This window comes from Varanus komodoensis, unplaced genomic scaffold (genome assembly GCF_004798865.1).
Source record: "Varanus komodoensis strain SLA01 unplaced genomic scaffold, ASM479886v1 scaffold1, whole genome shotgun sequence".
NCBI lineage: Eukaryota > Metazoa > Chordata > Lepidosauria > Squamata > Varanidae > Varanus > Varanus komodoensis.
In genome coordinates this window covers 10,501,705-10,527,503 of record NW_025335268.1, presented here as the reverse complement: position 1 = coordinate 10,527,503, position 25,799 = coordinate 10,501,705, and the positions used below count along the sequence as shown (strand labels likewise).

Genomic DNA, 25,799 nt, shown 5'->3' with positions numbered 1-25,799 from the left:
ATGGACTACCTATACTAAAAAAATGGAAAACTAGTCTATTGTCTGCTTATCCTGAAATCCTCAGTATAAGTAACATATTTGAGTATTGGCAGCCATGCAGATTGTGGTTCATATATTTTTCCATGATCACAAGATACACAAACTGTTAAGTACAGGGCCTTTAACCAATTCTTAATTTCATCAAAGCATAAATAGAAAGAAATGTTTGGGGCTGTAGAAATCTTATCTGTTAAATGTCCTTAACTGTTCTCCCTTCTTGCCATGGTATTCTAAATAAATTTGTACTAACTATTATTCACAATTGTCTTAAATTTCTCAGCAAATGGAAAGGGGATAACAGCAGTGTGAGCTCCCTGTGCATCAGTCCTGATGGAAAGATGCTTCTTTCAGCTGGTCGATCTATCAAATTGTGGGACCTAGAGACCAAAGAAGTCTACAGAGTATGTATTTTGTTTTGAGGCAAGGAGTAATGTAAAGAGAATTGCCAGCTTCTTAATATGAAATGTTGTTTCATTTTGTTAAATTATATAATCCAAGGGGCCAGAGACTGCTGGAAAGTTTGCTGTGATGAGACTTCCAATTGTGGTTTCGACTGGCTGACAGTTGAATGAGGACATGATATTCCTTGGCTGTGTCTGAGCGCTGCCAGCAACCTGTGGCTCACCAATTGTTATCTGTTATAAAATATACAGGCCTCATTGGCTTTGCCTCGTGCATGTGAATGTTGTGTTGAAATTGCTGCTGGTGCTTGAACCCCTTAAATGGGAAAAGGTAATACATAAATTGACTTAAAACACCAGTGGTTTTATAACACTGAAATTGTAGTTTTATAGCATTAAAACATCACTAGTTTTATAACTTTTCATTCAAGTAATTTTGTCTTTCTATCCAAGAAGCAGTTCAACAACTTAGATTAACAAGTCCTTACAGATTAATCAGAAATGGGATCCAAAATAAGAGAAACATTATACAAGTTATCATTTCCCATGTTGGATAGTGTTGGATGGCTTTCATACATCCCTCAAAAGACCCATATATAGTTCTGGAGTAACATGCTGAGAAGTGTTTGTGAACCTAGACGATAACTACAAGTGAAGTATTGATTTTGAGAAATGTTTCTCATCTGAGTATGAGAAACAAGTGTTAGCTGATAAATATCAATCACTTGAAACTATTAACTGATATTTGGTATATCTGCTCTTCAGTGGTGCTTTGTTTCAATTTCTTGACTGTAACCATTTTGAGGAATAATGTTTGGGATATGTGACAAATATGCTTTGGGTGGAAAGTTCTGCTGGATTCCCTAGGCTTGGCTTCCCAGACTCTGGTCTGCTTTGCAGTGGCCCAGAGTTCCAAGTTCTTGGCAAGCATTCCCAGGGCTTACACTGTGCAAGCCGCCCATTCTCCCATGCCTGCCACTGCCACCAGAAGTAGCAAGCATGGAAGGAGGTTGGCCACAGGGAATAGTGGCTGGTGCGCCTACATGCGGCACCAGTTTTCTCTATGTGCTGCTGCCAGTAGTAACGAGTGGGGAAGAAGGTTGGCCACCAGAAATGGTGGCTGTGGAAGGTTGTATGAATGCTCATGGACTTCTTTTGGGCTCAGCTTGCTTTCGTAGAGAGGGACAAGCACCAGAGAGGCTTGTCACATCCCTAATCAACCTTGTTTTGATAAACAGTTGTTGGTTTGCTTTTGAAACCTGAAATATATTGTGGCTTGTTGCTAGTCACGAAGTCGCGTCCAACCCATTGCAACCCCATGGACAACATTCCTCCAGGCCTTGCTGTCTTCCACCATCCCCCGGAGTCCATACTGACTGCTTCAGTGACTCAATCTAGCCACCTCATTCTCTGCCATGCCCTTCTTCTTTTGCTGTCAATTGTTCCAAGCATTAGGCTCTTCTCCAGGGAGTCCTTCCTTCTCATTAGGTGGCCAAAGCATTTGAATTTCATCTTCAGTATCTGGCCTCTAAAGAGCAGTCAGGGTTGATCTCCTCTAAGACTGACTAGTTTGGTCTTCTTGCAGGAGTCTTCTCCACCACCACAATTCAAAGGCCTCAGTTCTCCGGCACTCAGCCTTCCTTGTGGTCCAGCTTTCACAGCCACATATTGCAACTGGGAAAACCATAGCCTTGACTATATGCACTTTTGTTGGCAGGGTGATGTCTCTGCTTTTTCGTATGCTGTCTAGATTTGCCATAGCTTTCCTCCCCAGGAGCAAGTGTCTTTTAATTTCTTGGCTGTAGTCACCGTTTGTGGTGATCTTGGAGCCCAGGAAAATAAAATCTGTTGCTACCTCCATTTCTTCCCCATCTTATTTGCCAGGAAGTGATAGGACCAGGTGCCGTGATCATAGTTTTCTTAATGTTGAGTTTCAAGCCAACTTTTGCGCTCTCCTCTTTCACCCACATGAAGAGGCTCTTTAGTTCCTCTTCACTTTCTGCCATTAGAGTGGTATCATCTGCGTATCTGAGGTTGTTGCTATTTCTCCCGGCAATCTTAATTCCAATTTGTGATTCATCTAGCCCCGCCTTTCTCATGATGTGCTCTGCATATAAGTTAAATAGGCAGGGCGACAGTATACAGCCTTTCCGAACTCCTTTCTCAATTTTGAACCAATCAGTGGTTCCATGTCCAGTTTGTTTTTGAAACTTGAAATATTAGACTGCAGTCAAAATGTAGCAGTGAATATTTAGTACATACACACAGAAATAAAGACAGAGCTTGTGCGTATTGCTTAAATATATTTACAAATAAATTAAAATTATCAACACAATAGAAATAAACTATCTGCATTACTTAGCAGCTTCATATCTGAGTAAAAAATTTCCCCTCTCTATTTCTTCACGATCACACTTTCTGAGCTCTGTATCACCTGTCAGATTTTTCATTTCTTCAGCCAGATACTCCATACACCAACTATGAAGGAATCTGTGGCCCTCCAGAGCCAGTTTCCCTCATCCCCAGTGAAGGATTATGGGAATTGGTGTTCCAGGAATACCTGGAAGGTCACAAATTCTCAATTCCAGCATTACAAGATGGACAAATTATTAATCGATTACGTTAATATTAGTTACACTACAGTGGTGACACTGACATTTAGAAATACTTCTCTGGTAATGGAAATCAGTGTGTTTGCAGTAAAAGATCTATCATAGTCTAAACTTCACCTTTGTGCAACACCCTTAATACTGAAATTCTGTTGCTTCTCAAAAAATAACTAGCTTCTGAATATTTTTGATATCTGCATCATCATATCAGTATTGGTTTGTGAAGTTGTATTCTTCAGTCAGTGATTTTTCTACAGAAATACATTTGTTATTCACTCACACCTATTCATAGGGTTATCTCCATTCTCATTCATTGGTTTGAAACCATGATTGTGTTGCTCTATGATCATGTTGTTTCTCTTAAAACGCAGCTAATGGGAAACCACCTGATAACTGCTGCCCTATTTATCATTACTATTTGCTGGGAATGGTAAGGTCTGCACAGACCCCATCAGTGATTATAGACCTGCTCTGTATTTGCTCATTCTCTAATTGATTACATTGTGTGTAGCTTGTTTATCAAGAGCTTGTAATACACTTTTACTCAAGATATTTCAAATGTCTCCAATGGGTGTAGCATGGTGCAGTTCTGAACATTTGGCTTGCTTGTGGTTATACAGCCATAGTGCATGCATTGATTGTGCTATATACTAATATTTCATTTGCAACATGCTTCTACTTCTCTCTCGCTAATCCTCAGCAGTCCATGATCCAACTTTCCTTAATGTTTGTCCCTCAGTTGTTCTGTAGACATCCAGGAAGTTGCATGTGTCTTGTCAACCTACTATGAGCTTGAAGTGATAATTTATTTATTATTTATTTATTTAAAATATTTTTATGCCGCCCCCATCGCAACAAAGCCTCGGGGCGGCTCACATCAAAAACAAACAAAATCATACAAAAATTATACACTAAAAATATTAAAACCCAGTGCATCTCGGCTTAAAAATTATTAAAAATCCTACATAATAAATTAACACTTAAAATAAGTTTTAAATAAAAAGGTCTTAGCCTGGTGCTGAAAAACAAATAACGGCGCCAGGCGGACCTCTCTGGGGAGCACATTCCATAGGTGGGGCGCCACCGCAGAGAAAGCCCTCCTCCGGGTACTCACCCTCCTAATATTCACAGAGGGTTCCCGGAGAAGGGCATCTGTTGCTGATCTCAAGGGGCGGGAGGGCATATATGGATGCAAGCGTTCCTTTAGATACTCAGGGCCCAAGCCGTTGAGGGCTTTATAGGTCATAACCAACACCTTGAATTGGGCCCGGACTTCACTCGGGAGCCAGTGGAGCTGACGGAGAACTGGGGTTATATGAGAACAATGCCCAGTCCCCGTCAGCAGCCTGGCAGCTCTATTCTGCACCAATGGAAGTATCCGGGCCGTCTTCAAGGGTAGCCCCACGTAGAGCGCGTTGCAGAAATCTAATCAGGAAGTTACCAACGCGTGTGTCACTGTTGCTAGGCAATCATTCTCCAGGAAGGGACGCAGCTGATGGATCAGTCGAAGCTGAAGGAAGGCTCCTTGCCACCACCGTCACCTGGGCTTCTAAAGACAGCTCAGGGTCGAGGAGCACTCCCAAGCTGTGAACCCTGTCCCTCAGAGGGAGTGCAACCCCATTTAGGACAAGGCCCAAGTCCCCCATCCCGAGTCCCGAACCACCCACCAATAGGACCTCCGTCTTGTCTGGATTGAGCTTCAGTTTAGTGGCCCATTGGTCTGTTGTGGGTGACTTCATGCTTTCTAGCCATTCCATCTTGCAAGTCTTCCCCTCAAATCCATAAATATGCCTTTTGTCTTCATAACTGACAGCGCTGTGCAGTGGTTAGAGTACTGGGCTGACACTTAGGAGGTCTGGGTTGTAGTTCCCCCATGTTCATGAATTTCACTGGATGGTTTTGGAACTGTCATGGATTCTCATTTTAACCAACCTCACAGGTTTGTGTGAAGATGAAATGGAGAGGAGGAGAATTACCTTGAGTTCCTTGCTAGAGTGGATATACATGCAATAAGAAGATAACATAATTGTCCTTACATTCAAATATCTGAGATTTGATGGACCACATATTTTCTTTCTAAAATCAAACTTCTGATTCCAGATAGTTCATTCTTAAGATACTATAAGCTACTCTGAATAATTCTAATAACCCACAGCAGATTAACATACCCACAGCAAGTTCCTGCTTGCAAGTATAGTAACTAGCCTGCTGTCAAAAACTGCTTTTCTTCCCTCTGACAGTCACTAGCCTCAAGCTGTTTCTTTTACAAAACACTCTTTATTCTTTCCCAACACAAATGATCCGGACAAGTCTCTGAGCATACACAAAGCAGTTTGTTGACCTCAGTTTAGCAGCTACATCCCCAAATCTCCTTATGAGCACGTTTGTGCCCCAACCCTCAGGGAGGGGCTACTGTTGAAGCAAGCCTGCCTCTTTTCCACTTGCTTCTCATCTAATTGAGCCTCTCACCTTTGTTGACACCTAGGCACAGGGGCCAGTCCAAGGGTTAGACTCACTGTGCTCAGTGCCCACTCCCACTATCTGTATCTCCATGCTATTCCCAGGGTCTGCCTGCCTTGAGCTAATCTTCACCTGTTGTATACCAGGACCTTGAGCAACCTCCTGCTCCTCAGTTCCACAGAAATACTCCTCTTCTGAATCTGAGTAATCAAAAGTGGCACGAGTAGTGTCTTGTGGGAACACTTGCCACGGCCTGCCATCACACTTGCTCTGAACAGCTGCTTCGTATTTTGCACATACAGATGCAAGCATAAGGAAAGCCAAGCTTGATTACGCAGCCCCTGAATACATATAATTTCCTCAGTTGTGTAGAAAGGTACTTTTTATTACCTGTTCATACAAATTAAGTATGAGAAGCGGCAGAACTTAGTGATCTCATGTGCATGTTTTTCACCAATTTCTGAACTCCAGTCTACTTTTTCTATCTACCAAGTAGTGTACAAAACAAGACAGTATGAGATCTCCCTGAATATACTAGTCATTCTGTTCACCCAACCCAAGTATGACTAGCTGGTTCTGAGAGATCCCATACATAGGAACCCATTTTTGAGCCTGGGTGTGCTTTTCTTTTTCTTGATGCAATGAACATGAATTTGGGTGAACTCAGGGAAACAGTGAAGGACAGGAGGACCTGGCATGCTGTGGTCCATGGGGTCACGAAGAGTCAGGCACAACTGTGTGACTGAACCACAACAAAATGCTTTCTTGCTGCCCCTCCTTTTTAAAAATTCAGTGAGAGTAGTGGGACAAATCAAGGTAGGACAGTGCTCTGAAGGGAACATCAGAGGGGCAGGATGAAGTCTTTTGCACAGACAAGTAGTTCAGGAGCCAAAAAGAACAATTACTGCCTTTCACAACCTCAATTTTGAATATTCGATAATAAGGAAATATAACACAAGAGTTTTAAATTATATTCATTTGTATGGACTAAGTAACATAGGTATTCTGTTTTGTGGTACGTCTGATTACTTATGTAGACTTGAAGATGTCCATAAAAATTGAGGAAATACCTCAGACTTTGGTCTTGTGATGATGTATTATTGTCCATTTATTGTCCTGTGCATAATTTTCCTAGTTCAGGAACACATACATTAGGGTAAATGATTCTGTCATGTGTAGGAATGCAGAACTTTTGAACACATGAGTGGCAAGAAATCTGTCATTGCCCAAGGATGTAGTAATTCATTATCTGGCAAAACCCTTTTCTAATAGGTTTCCTGCCTCTCTGATGGGTGAATCTGATGACTTTTTGTATTATTTTCCCTTGGAAACTGTAGAAAGAGTAATAAATGTAAAGTAACATCACCATGTGATATTGACTTCACGTTCTCAAATAGATTCAGAAAACTACTTGTTCAGGGTCCCATAAGAAATTACATTCTTCACTTTTTGGTAGAAAATTCATTCTCATTTTCTCTCTCCATTTATCTCAGACACAAAATTTAAACTCTAGACTAGAGTATAAAAGCTTATTACTATTGGATTTAAAAGTGGCTTTCTAACCCTAAGCTGCCTTCCATTCTGATTCTAACCCTAAATTCATTCCTTATTAACACTTCCATTGATTTTGTTAAAGTCTCTTTCTAAGAACACATTTCAGAATTGTTGTAAATACAGTCTTTTAGCTTACGTTTTCATTGCAGATCAAGAATTACTGTAATGCTATATAGGTTTTCCTGACCTATCTCAAATAAAATTTCTTTTCTAGCATTTCACGGGACATGCTACAGCAGTTTCTATGCTTATGTTCATCACAGTACGACCTTCCAATGAAAACCAGCCCTTTGATGGAATTACAGGGCTCTATTTCTTATCTGGAGCAATGCATGACCGGTTGCTCAGTGTGTGGTATGTATTTAAACTGTAAAAATAAATATTGAGTGTCAGCTCCTGAAAAGTAGGAAATAAAATTCTATGATAAAAATCAGAGTTGTAGCTTGCTGCAGGAAATAGATACTATATGAAATAAATCTTCTATTCCGTGGCATTTGAATGGAGAAATGAATTTCCACAGCACTCCATGTTATGTGACTTGTATTATCTCATCACATGTACCTTTTATTTTCATAGTAAGTGTTTGTCTTTGTGAAACTGGTGTTTGTTTTTGGAATTGTTTTAGTCTTTGTAATAAGTCATCTGTTTTTAGAGTTCTGGTGTAAAGTATGCTGTTGTATCTCAAGGCAGGTGAGATCAGACAGGAAAGAAAAGAATGCTGTAATGAGTTTCACAGTTCCAGATGAACCCATCCATGTTGACCTGACGGTATCAGAAAGCAAAGAGGAGGTAAGGAACATAGCTTATGCTTCCACTGTTGAGTTTCTGATGCAACTTAAGGGTCCCTTAATATGCATGCCAAATTTCAGGTGGCTAGGTTTCTCAGTGTGGGAGTTGTGATGCTGACAGACAGATACATAGCCTCCTTTGTCAGGGTTGGTGGTAGTTTTTGGCACTGATACTCGGTTCACTCTTTTCAGCCAGTGAAGCTAGCAGTTGTATGCAGAGATGGCCAGTTGCACTTGTTTGAACAAGTCTTGAATGGGTAAGTTGGTATTTAAGCATCAGCCTTTTTAGTGTTCTTACTTTAATTTGGTTTTAGTGGTTTGGATGCAATATTGACCATCAGCTTCTGGAATGGACATCACTGTGGTGGCACAGATTTCCCTTTCTTTCAGCACCCTCTCTGTGTACTTCCCAAATCTGCAATAGATGGTTCCCTAACCATCTGGAGCAGATTTGAGGGACTCAGGCAAGAGAACAAGGGACAATCCCGTGGGATCACTTCCATCAAGGTCTTTTGTCACATTTTCGTTTGGATTTTGTTATCAGATCTGAAGGGGTACTAGTAAGGCAAAGCTAGACTGCAGCAAGTTCAGTGTTGAAAATACTTCAAACAGTTGATGCTCTTATAAGATCCCAGTTTGGTTTTTCACATATTTAGAATATATAATTGCAGTCCTTTGGTTGCATACTTGAGAAGAGTATATTGACTGAAACAAATAACCATGAGTTTCAACTAACATCTGCTCACACATTTGAATTTTCCCTTCTTCCCTTATCTCTCCAGGGGGTCCCCTGTTCCATCAGCACAAGCAGCTGATTGGATACAACTTAGTGTCTATTTGCATAAAGCTGGATCCAAACTTAGTCATATTTGACACTTTGAAATCCATGGAACCTAATTTAATGCATTAATTTTAGCTGCTCAACTAAGTCTGCATTTAACCTGCAATTGACAGCCATATTTGGAAGTGAACTTGGCTGCTGTGTGCTATGATAGGCCATAAGAATTGATTTACAAAATATGGAGACGAGTGCATAATATAAATACTCTACAGTTGATCTGTTCTGAATAGACTCCTTTCTTGGCAGGTACTGCAAAAAGCCGTTGACATCAAAGTGTACAATCCAGATAGCAACACCTGGAGAGGGCCACGAATCCACACCCACGCCTGTCCCTGTTTTAGCAGCTGCATTTTGTTCAGATAAAGAATCTTTGCTACTTGTATATGGAAACTCCTTACAGCCTGTCCTTGAGAGAGTGGTATGTAAGGCCCTGTTGAATTCAAAGCTGATATCTTGATTACAGAACTTGAAAATGAAATTCTTTATGTTGAGTTCTTTGTTATTTCATGCTATGCTTTATCAGATATTCTTTATATTTTTTAAAACTTGAACTTTGCTTCAGAATTTTAAAATTTAGGGACTTTATATTTCCCTTAGTTTTGTGATGTTGCTGCAATATATATTTGCAGGCTTAATTTACAGTGACCTGCTGGATTATTGATTAAACAGAATATAAATTCAGTAATAAATAAAAACATAATTTATATATGAATAAATTGGGACTAGGTTGGGACTAGGAAAACCAGAATATCTTTTGTGTGAGAGTTTATTCCATAGCTGAAACCAGTTGCATACTTTGACTGAAAGTTGATATGATGTGTAAAGGCATTGAAATCAGTGTGTTTTCATCCATCCCTGTTACAGGCTCTGAATACTACAGAATCGCATGTGTGCTTAGTAAGGGACATTCAGAAGACCCTGACACTTAAAACAGAAATGGTGGTAACAAAGGTGAGTTTTGCAATTGATTCCTGTTTTCTAAAGTGATCTTTTTCTAATGGAGGTGTTGGTTATCCTGAATAGAATAAAATGGCATGATGGCAGCAACAGGCATATTTTATAAATAGTTTGGTGTTTCCTACATGGAGATAACTGAACCTAAGCTGCATTTTACTTGGATAACTCTAACTTGCACACTTTCATTCTGCCTTATCTATCAATCTATGTTTTCATCCAGTGTTTGGTGTCTAGGTACATGAAGAGAACTGTTGGCATTTTCTGAAACATGCTTGTGAGATGGTTTCATGATTGGTTCCTTAGAAAAGTATTCTCTTGCATGCCAGTACAGGCAGTCCCTGAGTTATGAACATCTAGGTTACGAACAACCTGTATTTATGAACGAACTACCAGAAAGCCTGTTAATTAAAAAATAATAATAATATAGGAGATCATCATCACCATAGAGAGAGAGAGGAAGTGAAAGGGGAGCAAGGGAGGGCCTCCAGAGCAGGCCTTCCTACCCTGCCCATCCAGAGAGGGAAATCTCTCCAGCTTTTCTGTGCTGCAGAGAGGTGGCACTGGTGAGTTTGGGTGGGAGTGGGGCTAGAGATATTTGTGAAAACAAAAAATCATCTTTAAGTTTAAGATGTAAGTAAGTCATATTCTACTTAGTTGACCCCCTACATTCCTGGGGCTGGGGTGCAGGACCCCCACAGAAGTGGAAAAATGCAAGTATAATTTCCATTTGCTCAGGAATGAAATTCATTCATAACCCTGGGACTTCCTGTAGAGATGGATAAATTCTTTTTTTTTTTTTTTTTGTACAAATGAACAGTAAGGAGAGCTTAAGTATCCTTGGGTGTGCTGTGATGACCTCCATCTTGGTTTCGCTTATTGCCGAATTCCAATGATGACACATTCTCTTGGCTGTCTGAGCATGCCAAACAGCTGAAAGGAATATCTCTCTCATATGGACGTGTCTCTCTATTCTAGGAGCCTTTGTAATTAGGATCCAATCAAAGCCCACCAAAAGGCTAGACTGTTTTGTAAGTAGGATAGTTTCTTCAAAGCATAAAATGAGCAATAAGCACAGCAGCTTGATGAGTCCAAACTGAGGGTGCAATTTTATGCATTCTTACCGGGAATAATCCCCTTTGAAAACTGTGTGGTTTGCTTCTGAATAGACATGCATAGGGCTGCCCTGGAAGTACTGAAAATACGCAAGTTTGGCTTAAATCGTGTATCTAGAACTATTTGCATTTTGTTATTAACCTGCATACCTACTAAGCAGGGATGATGCCACTGGTTCAAATTATTATGGTGAGAAAAAATGCAATGATCTGCCAAAACCCTCTCATGCTGTATCTGTACACATTACAAATAATAGAAGATGACATCTTTGTGCACAAGCTTGGCCAAACCATGTTCACTTGTGTTCTACAAGGAATTGGTGGCATTGTTCTGTAATCCAGCTTTGCTTAGCTAAGAAAAAAAGCCAGCTGAAGCAAGGTGGGATTTCTTAGGTAGTATAAAGTATTTTCATCTGAAAACTAGTTAGAATGACTTTGCATCTTAAACATTTAACCTGTCCTGTCTGTCTTTTCCTGCAGTTCCATGTGTAGTAGGTTGAACCATATGCGACCCTCAGTCCTAGCATAACTTCTTGTAATGTGGTGCTTCTCCCAGTGTTTCTTTTCATAATTCAGGATTTGAATTGTTAGTGTCTCTTGAAGACCCAAAGTTTCAGTATAACTGAACAGAAGTACTTGCTCTTACCTAAGGTTTCTAGGTGGACTAAAAAGAAATAGAGGGAGCCATATTAATTTTCCTAAATTGCTGCAAAAATACAAAGAGGAAAGCATATGGGAAGTTGAGGCAAGCACTTTCTGGTCTTTTCCAGCTTCCAGAATTGTGACTGAAGGACTGTTCAATCTAATTACCTTTATTTCCTGATTTGTACAAAATCCTGGGGAAAGAAACTGAAGAGCTTGTATGTCCCTTGGCAACTATTATTACTTTACATTACATTTCCATTACTGCCCGTTGCATCTTAGGGAAATCTAGGCATAACTCTCTCCAGAGCAATTAATACACCACATACCTCTAACAGAGGTGTGTGTTAAACTACTGGGGCAATTGATAGGTCATTGGTAGGTATTAGTTTTCAGCTGTTAATAAGCCAATCATCTGTGTATCTGGTACAAGTTTTATTGATTCCAGCAAAAAATGCTTTCCATTTTTAAAACATAAGAGATTTCAACTTGTCATCCAGATTTTAAAATTAATTTTTAAAGAACATTGATAAAATTAAATTTTAGGTTAGCCTTACTGTTCTGTTTCCCAGGTGAGTATCTTATTCCATTTCACTCCTTTCCTTGCTATTTTCTCCTCCCTTGTTCACAGTTAGGTTCAAAGATTTTAAGAAGGGAATTTTTAAACACTGTACAGCAGAATAGTGGTTATAGTTGCCATTATGACCAGTTTTCTGATGAACTTTACTTCATATGAATGTGAAGAAAATTCTAGTCTAAAAGAGAGTATTAATGGAGAACTTCTCTGTAGGGTTGTTTAAACAGCATTACCTACTTGGTGGGTCTTGTGTAAAATAAGAGTTTGGATTTTAAGTAGACCTGATTTTGAGCTTGAACGAGATGAAAACAGTTGTTATGAGATATGGAAAGCAGCTGTACTTGGACAGATGCACCTCACTCTCTCTTTTTAAAATTAGGTGAAAACTCCTGTAGTCAATTCAGAAGTCAAAACACTAGTGCCTGGGATTCCTGGACATAGTGCAGCTATCAAAACTTCATCTCGCAAAGAGAAAATTGAAACTAAAAGGAAGCCGGGTGGCCAAGAGGTAAGTTGGTATCTGAAGCTGTTCATATGTAATGAGAGAAAATATGGATTAATTAACCCATGACTTGCTGTGGAGTATGCTGGGTGTGTTCTGCAGACTTAAAGAAATAGTCAACCCCCATCAGTCCAATAGCTGTACTGCAGAACTGACTGGGTTGATGCTGGGATCAGTAGACTAAGCAAACTTTGATCGAGGGGGATTGTCCCATTGTCACACTAACCTTCTCAGTAAATAACAGGGTTCTATTCTTGTTACATAGGAGAGCATTGAGGACCGCCTTGGCGCAATGGATATTGATGTGATGAAAACGAAACCATCACCAGGAGGCCTTCCACAGACTGACAATTTTGCAGTGCTTCTGGTTCAAGGTCTGGAAAGCAATGATCCTGAAATTTTAAATGTAAGTATTTAAGGGTATTTTGGTGGTGGCGGGGCGGATTCTCGTCAATGGTCATATTTTAGCAATTGTATTTATTGTATTTTGTGCATGGCCACCTTCTGTATGACACTCTGGAAGCTCTGCTGAAGGTTAATATTAAAATATATTAAATAACATATTTAAGGAGAAAGGCGGATAGGAGAAGCTTCCTGTCTTTGTTGTAAGTCAGTGTCTATGGTGGTAAAGCTGCCAATTAGATTTTATTTTTTAGAAGGCAGTTATATTATTTTTGGAAGAATGGGTTAAGTTTTAAATGAAACAAGTTAAAACACCAGATTCTGTGCCTGTGTCTTTAAACTCAGTTCAGGATCCTCAGTAACACATTTCATTAAAGCCTGCCTGCCTAGATAAAAGGGAAAAATTAGGATGGATAAATTTGAGGCAAACATCATGAATTCTAAAGTAGGTAATATACTATTGTGGCACATTATGAATATTTATGACTGTTAACTAAACAATGTAGCCATTTACTTTTCATTATCATGGAGAAACATTATTTTGCCAGTACTTTCAGTCCTTGCTTCTGTAAAGGTCTAGGCACTGGGCCCACAATCCTAACTCTGTATTGGATTGTAGCCCTTGTTTTCAGGTAAGTGCTCTTGTCTGAATACAGAACCAAGCAGGAATCAATTAATTTCACAGTTGCCTGCTTTGTGTTTCAAGGAGATATAATTGTGTTGTAGCAAAGGCAGTGTGACCAGAGTTTTTGGATTAGGTGATACAAATTCTTCATTTAGTAATGCAGGGACGTTGGAAGCTGCCTATCTGTTTTAAGATTACTGGCCTATATATTTGCCACTGCCTGGCTGTGGCTCTTCAGGATTTCAAGCTGGAGTTTTTCCAGCACATCTGAGGATGCTGGCAATTTAACCTGGCTCCTTCTGGATGTGAAGTTTGTGCTCTATCATTGAACTACAATTATTCTCACTTGTAAACCTGTGTTTTAATATTTTTATAGCAACAGGTTAGCATGCACTCTTTGATAAGGAATTGTATGATGTGTAAAATAGAAAATACACTGACATTGGTAATTACCCATTGTTTTGTGATTAATTATGGGTTGTTTAACCCATAAACAGCCAAGTGTTTTCTGGATTCTTATGTCATGAACTGTAAGCGGCTTGTGTTAAACAGGAATTGCCATATTATTGCTGGTCATTATCTCCAGCGTACCCTTGCTTAAATGTGTAACCGTTCATCTTTTATAATTTTGTCTTTCAATGATCCCTTTGAAGTATAGTATAGAACCTTAGCACCAGGTAGGGCCAAACTATTTTACACTTAAGTTACCAACTACACATTGTAGATAGACATATGCATGGCCATCTGCAAAATAATCCAGGTAACCACAAGGACAACTGGAGTAGGTATTTTCATGTTCTTTATTGAGGTTTTCCTCTTGCACCCAAGGCAGTTTAGAATAAATGGGAAAATACACCATTAAAACAAGTGATATATTAAACAAAATTCAAAATCAAAGAATGAGCTGAAAAGATAGCAAAAGCAGATATAACAATCGATCAGTTAAAATTAAATGCCTGCCAAAAGTTTTTAAGAAACCAGTGACCTACCTGGTACCTCCTTCTCTTAGACCACATATACATCCAGTAAAGAGGAGACATGCACATCTGATGCTTCAGTTGATGTTGGGTATTGGTAGTGTAATAAGGGAGGAGGCAGCCTTTGAAGATTTTGGTCCCAGATCATTTATAGATTTAATGGTAATAAATGGCACTTTGAATTGAGCCCAGGATCAAATCAGTCACGTGTGCCTGTGAAATAAGGAAAATACTATGTGCTGCGTAATGCTGGCCCAAGAGAGAATTTTGCTGCTGCCTACTGCACTGATCGAAATTTCTGGGAGCTTTTCAAAGGCAGTTCCATATAGAGTGGCTTAACTGTAATCTGGACTCGGGGTAACACAAGCATAGTCCCCATGGAGCTGTTCATTGTGGGTTGTTTAATCAGTCAATAACCTATAGTATTCAGGTTTTAGTGTGATGTAGCAAGGCCCGATCACAGGTTGATCACATTTAGAATGGCCACCCAGCACACACTATGACAAATGCAGGGTTGTAAAATCATGCAGTGGTCTAATTAACCCAAATTAGCTGCTGTCATGTTTGAACTTGGTAAGTTAGTATATCCGTCTAAGCATAGCAAACATACTCCTTGGCTCAAGCACCTTTTCAACATCCAGTAACAAGAACAGCTTGGTCAGGAAGCCTTCCCCAAATTGCAAACCTAACAAAGTAAATACCATTGAGGTCAATAGAACCTGCTTACAAGTAAATGTGCATAGGGTTACCTCTTCTAATGGAAGACCCATCAGACTTAGGATATCTGTCAGGCTAGACAGATCCTTTCAAGGATGACCTTTTTTGCACGTATTGTATATGACGTTATAGTAATCCCCTTTAAATGTAAGCACATCCTTTTTGCCACCTTTATCCTTACAAACACCTGGAATGGAAAGTTGTTCTTTCAGAAGGCTTTGCTTGAGGCTGATGTCTTCACACCTGACTTTTTGATGTCTGTTACAAACTGTTTAAAAAAAAATAATGCAGCAGCAACAACAGCAGTTCCTGAACAAGCTTGATAAGCTGGAGATAGAATCTGTGTAGATAGACCTTTCCACCATCTAGAAAACCAGCACACTGAAAACAGATGTGTAACAGTTCTTGACTTCCCTTCCCTAAAGGAGGGACCCTCACTCGCTGATAGAACACCTGCTTTGCATGCAGAATTTCTCAGGCTCAGTCCCACTCTCATTCCTCAGCATATTCTGGTAGGCTGGAAAAAATCCTGCCAGCCGACAGCACTGAGCTAGATGGACCAGTGGTCTGCTACAAGCTAAGGTGGCTGTGTATGTTCCTTATTATATGTGTGGAGTTTTCAGTAGAAGTGAGAAATGCCATGAGAAATGCTAATATGGAAAACAGTTCTTAAATAACACAGGTCCCTGTTGTTATTTAGTGGCTGTCCACAGGTTTAACTTGTAAACTGTACTGGTAGCTGGAAGCAAAATAGAACCCCCCCTCCTTTTCTTGATGTTCAGGTTGTGAGAATAATTACTAATGTAGGCAAACCCCACCGTCCACTGAGTTTCATGGATGAGTGTTTTGAACTCCTGTCTGGCCAGCTGAATAACAGAATGCTAGCTTGTATACCACTCCAGGCTGTGATTGTAGGTACATTTTAGTGTTGATTTTAACCTGGTAACTTCATTGCTTCATGATCCTTTTCCTTTCTTTGAACAGAAAGTGCTGCAAACCAAAAAAGAGGCAATAATAAAGAAAACAGTAGCCAGAATACCTGTGTATGCTGTCATTCCACTGCTGCATGAAGTAAGTATTAGATTCTAGAATGCCTTCTATATATGGTTCAAGCAAACCAAATGCACATTACACAGCTAACGGGGTGATGTGGATGTAGTGCTCTCTGTGTGGCATTGGGTAGCCTTTGGTTCTCCAAATTTGAGGTCATCAGGTTGTAGCCAACTTTAAAAATGGAGTAGTGGGTTAAATTGGAGTGGCTTGACTATCTTATCACAAATTAGTCATTTCTTGTCACACAAAATCCAGTGCAACATCAAAGTCAAATTGATAGTTCTGAAAATGATAGCAACGCCACAGTGATATGCAGGATCTGTTATATGTGAATGCAGTTCGTTGTCTTGCTCTATTATGACACACACAGATGTGGAGATTGCTGTGTGATACTAAGTTTATTGTTCTGGTGTTATGTGCCATCAAGTCATCACCAACTTCTGGAAAACCTATGAATGAAAGCTTTCCAAAATACCCTATCCATGGGCCTTGCTCAGCTCTTATCAACATTAAGCTTATTAGTTAGAAGGCATTTTAAGTTGTTTGGACTAATAAAGAAAAGTAGCCTTTACTTGCTCCTGTCTGTTTTGTTTTATGGATAAAAGGAATGTATCTTACATTTTCCCTTTGAAAATGGGAGCAGGGTTCATGCTGGTATTCAAGCCTAAAATATTTTATCAAATTGTATTTGACTTTATGAATATTCAACAGAGTTACTGCACTATAAACAAACCTGCTGAATGGCCCAGAAATTAAACCAAAGGGTTCTTGTTATTTGGACAGATGTAAAAATAAAAGAACTTGAAATTTGAAGTCAGTATTTAATGAATACATCCATCTTTCATTCAGCCGATGTTAAGGTGCAAAGTTTTATAAACCACAAAGATTTGACTGGAAAGAAACATTGTATGTTGTTCTATTTTTTGTGCCCCAGTAGTGAAACTCTGCTGTTTTGATGCCAAATACATTGGCAGCATACCTCACAGAAGGTTTAATTCATTAAAAATGTTTTGAAGGAAGTCTTTAGTGTATCTTGCTAAAGAGAACAGGTTGTATCAGATTCCGATTATACCTCAGTGCCTGTTTTTTTTTTTTTTTAATTTCTTTTTTTAGCTCACAAAAAGGCTTCAAGGTCATCCATACAGGTAAGTAGAAGTTATCTGAAACTCTTGATGGTCATCATTGTAAAGGAAAAATATTGTCCAGTTTACCATTTGAATGTATCACATATCAGTGTGATAAAACACAGGTGACGCAATGGTGCTTACAGTGATGGTTTAGCTTAACTGGTAATGCCAAAATGTGTATTTGAATCTATTTCCCTTTCAAAGTGCTGGTCATTGGCAGCTATGCTCGGCTGCATGTCTGACTTGTTATTGTAAAGTGTTGTATACTTCTCTTCAGTGGAAATTCCAGGATGGGTTTCAGAAATAAAGATAAAACACATTTATGCTCATGATTCCTTGTACATCCCGCACATACAGTAACTTATATGCACATATCTCCAGAGCGGGAACTAGACAGGGAAGAAAATGTGCCGTTTTCAGGACCATGTATGGATATAAAAGTTTTCCTGGCTGGACAGTTCTGAATTGGAGTCATTCAGCTTTCTCACTAAAACATGAAAGAAAGACTTGAACTCTTTTTTAAAACTTTCCCTTCCAGCTTTAGATTATTTTAAGGGGGACTAGAGTTGTGTGTATTCATTTTTTGGATTTTGCTGGTTTTTTGTGATTGTGAGAAAAGGCTCATAAAATTAGAACAGATATTATTTCTAATAAAAATAATTTTGAGGATATTGCATTTATTATATTATTTGTTATGTGCAGAGTACTACTACCTAACTGCACAAAACTGTATCATTACAATACAGGGCTAGGCTTATTTTTCCCAAGAATCTGATCCTTATAGTTTCTGCTGAGTGTCCTAAAATATGCCATAAAATCAGAAATGTCATGTGACAGTGAACTCATCAGATGGACTATGACATGTAGAGCATGAAGATAGGATCTGGTGATGGTAGATGAGGCAAAGCTGCTTCAAATGTGTACAATCATGTGTAGTTGAGAAAGTAAGATACACAGATACCTGCTTTAGTCCCAGTGTGTGTTAAGAATTTAGTAGGGTTCCTGGTGCAATTCAGTTTTATGCAGGCTTCATTCATCATGTTTGCTATTGCGGACATAACAAACCTCTGATGAGCATAAACAAGTAATAAGGTTTTCAGCTACTGCTCAGTTTTAAGGAGTTGTCCCTGAGCATTAGCTGGCACTCTCTTTTTTGTAGGAAAGAGAAGAGAGGGAGGAAGCTTCTTTGGATGCTGCTTGGCATGGGGTTCCGAGTTACTTCACTGCGCAGCCACTGAAGCCAGAACATTGGTGGTGATGCCTAGTGATGTGTGAGGAATCTGGCTTGAGGGCAGGAATCTGTCAGATTTCATTGGCTCAGCTCCCTGAACTTCCAGCCTACTTTCTCTGCCATAAGTCTGCCTTGCACTGAGCATTTGCGTGGGTGTCCGGCAGGAAGTGAGTGTATCAGGCCAGCTTGTACACATTCTCTCTGCTGTGCAAGTGAACTTCTGTTTCCACACATGTAACTAACAGGCTCGCATACTTTGTGCAAGGAGTTAAGTACTTTGCACAAAGAAACTGCTAGAGTTCCTGAGCATCTGTGGACTTCTTCTCAGCTCGACCTGCTTCCTGACAAGGGCAAGGTCCAGGAGGGAAGTCTGGCAAGTGAAAGAGACACGTTCTGGCTCGATCTTCACTTCCCCAGTGATGCCTTTGCTGTTGAATGGAGGCACTTGGAAGCAAGAGGAGCACAGAACATGATGATCCCCAGTATTGGCTTAGCCAATAACAACCAATTGTGTCCACAGGTTTTCCATTTTGCTAATATTGCAAGAGTCCAAAACTTTTTTTAAAAAAATGCTGTTCCTGTGAAGCAGAAGATACTAATCCGTAATAATCTAGTGTGTTGGCCTAAAGTTGCATATCCTTGTACAGTGCAGCTTGGATTGATGATCTTGAGATACAAAGTGGCTTTTGTTTGTTTGTTTGTTTGTTTGTTTCTTTATGTTTCTAACCTTTGCCAACATGTGGATAATTTTCTTTACTGTTATTTTCCAGTGCATCCCAAATGGTTCGATGGCTAAAGTCTGTTTTAACTATACACGCATCCTACCTTTCAACAGTAAGTACATGAATTACCAAACTGTTTCCCACCCCTTTTCAGAATTTATTTAGCAATTCCACAAATGTAAACAGTGCCCAGAACACATTTTTCTCCATTCCTCCTTCCCCTCTGCTTTCCAAAAAGCAGAGGGGAAGGGGTGGTCGTGGTCTTGATTAATTTGTGCTGTGTTGTACAAACACAGCACAAATTCAGGAGGAAAGTGCCTGAACTGCCTTTGGCGCTGGGGGAAGAACAGAGATTGGTTGTGGAAGTTGCTTGCTGCTCTCTCCTCTGTTCTCAGTGTGTGCTTCTGCTATGCATTTATGTGGAGTGAGATACATGCAAAGTAGCTGCCATAGAATGGATCGCACCCTTTCTCTTTCCAACTGGGATTGTACTCAATGGATTGCATGTTAAGACACAACAGAAGGTTTTTATACTTGACTTGGTTGCTCATGGGGAGCTGATCGCATGCTACACCTCTTCAGAATTTTATGACAAGTTGGGGCAGAAAAAGCAGGATGTAGAATGTCATTTTACAAAACATAGAAGAAATTTCACTACCTGGTTACCCCAAGGGTTTGAACTCGTGGCACCAATTCTGTAATGCTGAACAATACTGATTTGAGACTGTGAGAGCTTTGAAATATAGAAAGCCATGCTGGATCAGACCGAAGGTCCATCTAGTCTTCTCATTGTTATGTCTTTAAAAGTTAAGAATTCTGTACAGTTCTCTTTTCCTAAGGAGAGTGACGTTTGATTCAGAGGAGAGACTCATTTGTTGGTATTGCAGTTCAGTAGAAAAACTTGAGCAAAGACGCACAGTACAGTATTTGTGGCAGGTATCCAAATAGCCAAATAAAGATAAAGCTTAGAAAGAAAGAAAGAAAGAAAGAAAGAAAGAAAGAAGGAAGGAAGGAAGGAAGGAAGGAAGGAAGGAAGGAAGGAAGGAAGGAAGGAAAGAAAGAAAGAATGAATAAATAAATAAATAAATAAATAAATAAATAAATAAATAAATAAATAAAGGGATGTCTTCAAAACAGGTGATTTGCATACAAGTGACCTGCACACAAACACATATACTTGGGCTGGTAGCTCTTGATGCTGAAAAAGTGTTCCTGTGTTTCGTTTCATGTCACCTGCTTTGGCTGTTGATAAGCATTTCATTTCATTCCTCCCCCCACCCAGTTGCCAGATCTGGTCCCCCAGCTGGGAATGCTATATCAGTTAATGGAGAGCAGAGTGAAGACGTTGCAGAAACTCTCTCGTTTGCATGGGAAACTCTATCTTATTATAACCCAGGTGAGTTGCAACTGTAGTGTGACACACCAGGTGGATGTGAATGTGGAATAGAGATACGTTATAGTGAGATCCACTATCAGAAAGCATGGAAAGTTCTTTGGTAATACTCCAGATGTGCCAGAATTCATGCATGGAAGCCCTGGTAAAATACGCCCTAGGACTAGAAAGTAGCCTTGTCAGTCACCTTGATGCACTCCTCATAATCCCCAGCTTGTAATCAGCATTCTGCAGAAATAAAACTTAATGCAGGAAGCATAAAATTAGTGAGTCTCCAAAGCATGGTTTTGTTAAAAAAAAAAGAACAAACAAACAAAAAACCCCTTGTTTGCGTCCAGCTTCAATTCTTGTGGTGTAGGAGGGAACTATACCTTGCCTCAGAAAATGCCAGAAAGTAAACCTGCGTCTTCCCAGGTTTCGTGCTTTGTCTGAATCATGTGCACATCCCTACATTGTAATCATGCTGTTCTTTCAATTAAGAATTGCCATTTGTAAAAACTAAGCTGGAGTATGCTATCAAAAATAGATTAAACCATCTTGATCTACAGTAGCCATTGTTCCAGATAATTTGATAGCAGCTGGCTGTATCTCCCATTCATGCCAGAGGTCAGTCTGATATTTTTAGAGACTTTCTGTTCCCCTTCGTTGTTTAATCTAGCAAAATTCAGTACTAGTAATTTGATGAGTTGCTGCATAGCTATATTAATAATGCTGAAACCAGCACTTTGGTTTATTTTTAGAGAGGGCATCATCTGGTGATACCAGCAAAAAAAGAAAACAGGTTTATAGCATGTATTCCCACAGCAATTTCTTTTAAAGTGTGGGTTTGAGATTTGGAGATGTTACTGTCTTCCCAAAGTGCTATTTTTCTCTGACGTATACGTTTATTTAGTCTCTGGAGTATAAAATATTGATTTGAATAACATAGGACTGAAAAGAAACTCCTGGAGCACTTTGAGCGCCACAGTTTTTTGTGGAATAAGCTTTTGTGAGCTAGAGCCCACTTTGTCAGCATCATGAAGTGTTACTCTCAGTACATTGCATCTGTCCACTGAGCATAACACTTTGTGCAGCTACAAGAGGACCTGTTCACATGTAATAACAAGAAATCACAAGTAGGGTTGGGATGAACCTAGTTGGAATCCATCCCTCCAAGCATTTGCAGGCTTCCTCTTGTGCTCAGCCTGGTCTTCCAAAGCAAGCCAAGCCAAAAGGAAGTCCATGAATACAGCCACTCGAACAGCAGCTGTTCCTGCTTCATGAAAGGGCACTGCTTGTGCAGTGCATGGGACTCAGTTCCTGGTAAATACCCCATGACTGCTCGGCATGCTTGCCAGGAACCCAGACTTTGGGCTGCTGCAAAACAGCCGGATGATGGAGAGCCAAGCCCAGAGAATCCGAGAGATTCCCACCTCTCGGTGGATGCCTCATTCATCCGTAATATAAGTTACTTAACCCAAAATTTGTCATAGTACATGCTATCACCATTTTGAATATACAGCCACCAAATGGAGGGTATTCTGTGATGTCCAAACCCAGACTTATGACTTAATTGTCAATTAAACATCCCACAGTTAATATAGCTACTAATGGTTATTAGCCCATAAAGTTGAGCCAATGGAGGTTTCATATTCAAAGAGACCCAAGGGACACACTGCACCAAATCATGGGTTAATCCAACCATTATTTGCTGCTGTTACGAGTGCACTGGAATAGAGGAAGTTCAAGTCTGCAAAGGCTTATGCCTCAGAAATATTGCTAGTTTTTAAGATTCCAGAGGAATCTGCCATAGACTGATAGGGATATTCCTCTGGAAATTAAAAGTACGTTTAATACATAATGTGATCATTTTTTATTACAAAAACATGCTGCTTTAAATTGAGATTTTTTAAACATTAATTTGTACTTACAAATTTTAAAAAGCTTTCCTAAATTAAAGAACAAAGTTTAACTTGGAAACATTTTATTAAAGTTTTTAGAACACCTGCTTTTATTTGATTCAGACTTTTCACTCTGTGTAGTACCTCTTTGTAGCTAGACACAGATCTTTTTTTTCTATGAAATAATGAAAGCTTTACATGCAGAACAGCTTGACTTGATAAACTGATGGCCTTCACTTCTTTTCAGGTTGCTGCGTTGGAACAGGCTCAAGATGTACCTGATGTTGATCAGACAGCAAAGCTGGTGTATGAAGAAGGTAAGTAAAGTGACTTTAGTGAAATTATCTTGGGAACAATCAGGAAATGTGATATATTATGTTCTGTTAGTGGCTCTTCCATTTCGTACTGAGAGAGGTACACATTTCAGTTCAGTCTCCTCATCATGTGAAATGGATTGTAGAGATTCTGCATTTTGGGCAATGATGTTCATTATTTGAATTATTTTTCCGATAATGTTTATGTGTGCCAGGCTGTCAAGGACATTACTCATCGTGCCCCCACCCCTTTGCACATCAGTGGGATGTCTGAAAAGAGATGCTTTCTGATCTGTGCATACTTCTGTATAAGAGTAGGCCTCCCTCTCAGACATCCTGCTCAGACATACCCTTGTTGGGGCTGGGGGTGGATAGCAGGCGCAGTTTGACTTCTTCCACCCAAATGAAAAAGGTGTGGAAGAAAATGTGAATAAAGCCCTGTGGTTGGGGAACCTCAGCCCTTGTTGGACTTCCATTGGACCAGCCAGTGCGGAGAGTGTGGGAAATGTGTCCATCTTATGCAAATTGCTAGTTCAGGTAGCCTGGTTGTAGTACCGCAGTGTTGAGTCAAAACTGGTGAGTGAACCATGGAAGCTCTCTGGTTGGTTTGTTCAGGGAAAATAATTAAGGGGATTTTTTTTAAGTAACAGACTGAAACCAGCCTGTTAATCCCATTCCTGAAAGGATTGGAGATTTTATAATTGGTCCTAGATTTTTAGGACTGGTTTTTGAATTTGAACTTTGCATAATCCCTTCCTCCTCTGTCAACAAAATTAGTTTCACTCTACTAAAATACAATGGTGGTTTAAATGTTAGATGGTTTAAAGGTTTAAATGTGTAGCGATTAGCATGCTCTTTGCATTTGGTTGAAAAATCTCCATCAAGCACTTGTGTTCTCTACTTTAGAATCATCAGAAGAAGGTTCAGATGATGAAATGGCTGCAGAAAGAGATTCAGATGTAAGTAAACTTCCCTCATATTGTTTCCTATGCATGGGGGTTGGGTGGTTAAAAGTGACTGCAGTACTGAGGTGTTTTGTCACTCCCTCCTACAGGAGAACTGGGATGAAGATGATGAAAACGAAGAGGAGGAGGAGAATGAAGAGAAAGACGATCTATCAGATGATGAGCAAGAGATGGCTGTAGAAAAAGAAATCAATGGAGAATCAGATTTGGACCCAGAAAATGAAAGTGAAGAAGAATAACACACACTTTAAAAGAAATTAAACCTGCTGGAGCTGGCCATTAACACTTTCTAACTTCTGGATTGCCATGCTGAAAGGCACGCACACCACACAAGGGAGTGCAGATTTGATATCTGGCCAGTGTGTGTGGCACGAGATTGGACAAGGCATCTCCAAGCCCAGAATGTGTAACAAGACCAGACTGCATTTTTTTCTCCATCCTGTTCTTCCTGGTACACAATGAAACACTTCTACATAGAGGAAAAAAATCTCTGTCTTACCTGGACATTCGTTTCGCATTTCAACTGAAATAGCTTGCCAAGGCCCTTTGAAACTTGTTGAAGCTTTATTTTATGAGTTCCAAATTGTGATGGATTGAAGACTGTATCTTCTTACTTTAGTTAAGTGCTTTTCCAGTTGACATCTTGCTACATTTTTTGGAAGAGAATATTTTTGTAAGATGTAAAACCTTCCTGTTGAATTTCTTAATAGTTCTTCCTCTTCCCTCTCTGCAAGCATCCATTTCCCCATAACAGAATTCATGGCTTGGCAGTGATACAATGCCAACCAAATTGAGAACAGCATTTTCTTTTTAAAACCAAACTGACTTTTTATATATGTGTGTGTAAATCAGTCACTTTTCTTGTACCTAAAAAAGAAAAAATAGACTCATTGGTGGCTCCTAACTTTTTTGTTTTAATTGAGCTTGTATATAAGTTTAATGCTGGCCTCCAGAGCGAGGGTCCTAAACATGCTTATCTCTGGGAAAGCATGGATTTAAAAAAATAATGAAAAATGGAGGGCAACTGCTTGTGAATAATGTAACACAGCGTATACATTTATTGTGAATTTTTAAACTTAGGGGCAGAACAGAGAGTTGCTATTAGCTTAGTTAAGCTGAATTGGTATAAACAATTTTTAAGTGCAAGATTGGGTAAGTTTTGAGCCATTCACCAGTATAATGTACAGTTATATTTGTCTATAATTGGAGCTGTTGCAACCAAATACTGCCCTCCTTTGTAAAGTGAATAAATATACATTGCCTTTACCAAGTACTAGTTTTGTTGTGTGTGGCTTATAGATTGAATGATCAGATGTAGAATCTTGGACTGATAATAATTCATCAGGTTTTTTTTTCTTTCTCTGTAGGAAAGCAAAACTACCAGACACAGGTTTGAGCGAGAGATCTGCTCTTGACCTCTCCTGCCACATTTCATTATCTTTCTCCATGCCATTTCCTGCACTGTCATTCTGCTTTCATTGTTGCGTTGTCGGAATGTGAGTGGGAGAGCATTCTCTAGAGTATTTTCAAGTATATTGCTGTCATAAGATACATGTGCTGCAAGGCCAAAGCGTTGAGATATGAAGAAAATCCAGCTGGATTTTTCTGAAGCTTGGGTGAAATTGGAAATGTCTGACACTTGTCAAAATGTGTTGTATAAGTACATCTTTGTAAAGCATGAAGGGTCATAGGAATATCAGAACAAAAATCCTTGAACAATCTTCGAAGGCTCTGTCTGGCTGCACAAAAAAATTGCATTGAGCTACATTAATGTAACCTTTATTTTTTCATTTTAGAATTTTCTCTTGGTGGTTTACAAAGAAACCCCCAACTTAAAAATACAATGCAGTTTAAAACACAATATAAAAACAATTACGTATAATTAGAACACAGTTCAGTTGTGTTCTATTG

The 25,799-nt window shown here is 39.5% G+C and overlaps 1 protein-coding gene and 2 non-coding genes across 3 annotated transcripts in view; all 3 read left to right on the top strand.

Annotated features, from left to right (window-relative positions):
* Positions 1-25,161, top strand: part of WDR43 (WD repeat domain 43) — a 37,263-nt gene extending 12,102 nt beyond the window's left edge. The window contains exons 4-18 of the mRNA XM_044438980.1: positions 320-440; positions 7,278-7,417; positions 7,750-7,852; positions 8,044-8,108; positions 8,939-9,110; positions 9,557-9,643; positions 12,360-12,488; positions 12,748-12,888; positions 16,188-16,274; positions 17,370-17,401; positions 19,385-19,448; positions 20,619-20,732; positions 22,857-22,926; positions 23,830-23,882; positions 23,978-25,161. Coding sequence (XP_044294915.1) covers positions 320-440; positions 7,278-7,417; positions 7,750-7,852; positions 8,044-8,108; positions 8,939-9,110; positions 9,557-9,643; positions 12,360-12,488; positions 12,748-12,888; positions 16,188-16,274; positions 17,370-17,401; positions 19,385-19,448; positions 20,619-20,732; positions 22,857-22,926; positions 23,830-23,882; positions 23,978-24,127 — 1,528 coding nt within the window. The 3' untranslated portion in view covers positions 24,128-25,161. The remainder of the gene's footprint in view (positions 1-319; positions 441-7,277; positions 7,418-7,749; positions 7,853-8,043; positions 8,109-8,938; positions 9,111-9,556; positions 9,644-12,359; positions 12,489-12,747; positions 12,889-16,187; positions 16,275-17,369; positions 17,402-19,384; positions 19,449-20,618; positions 20,733-22,856; positions 22,927-23,829; positions 23,883-23,977) is intronic.
* On the top strand, positions 560-643 carry LOC123034455. The gene has a single exon (XR_006416758.1). It is a non-coding gene; the product is annotated as a small nucleolar RNA SNORD53/SNORD92 (small nucleolar RNA).
* On the top strand, positions 10,493-10,570 carry LOC123034443. Its single transcript, XR_006416755.1, has one exon. It is a non-coding gene; the product is annotated as a small nucleolar RNA SNORD53/SNORD92 (small nucleolar RNA).
* Positions 25,162-25,799: the final 638 nt, after the last annotated feature.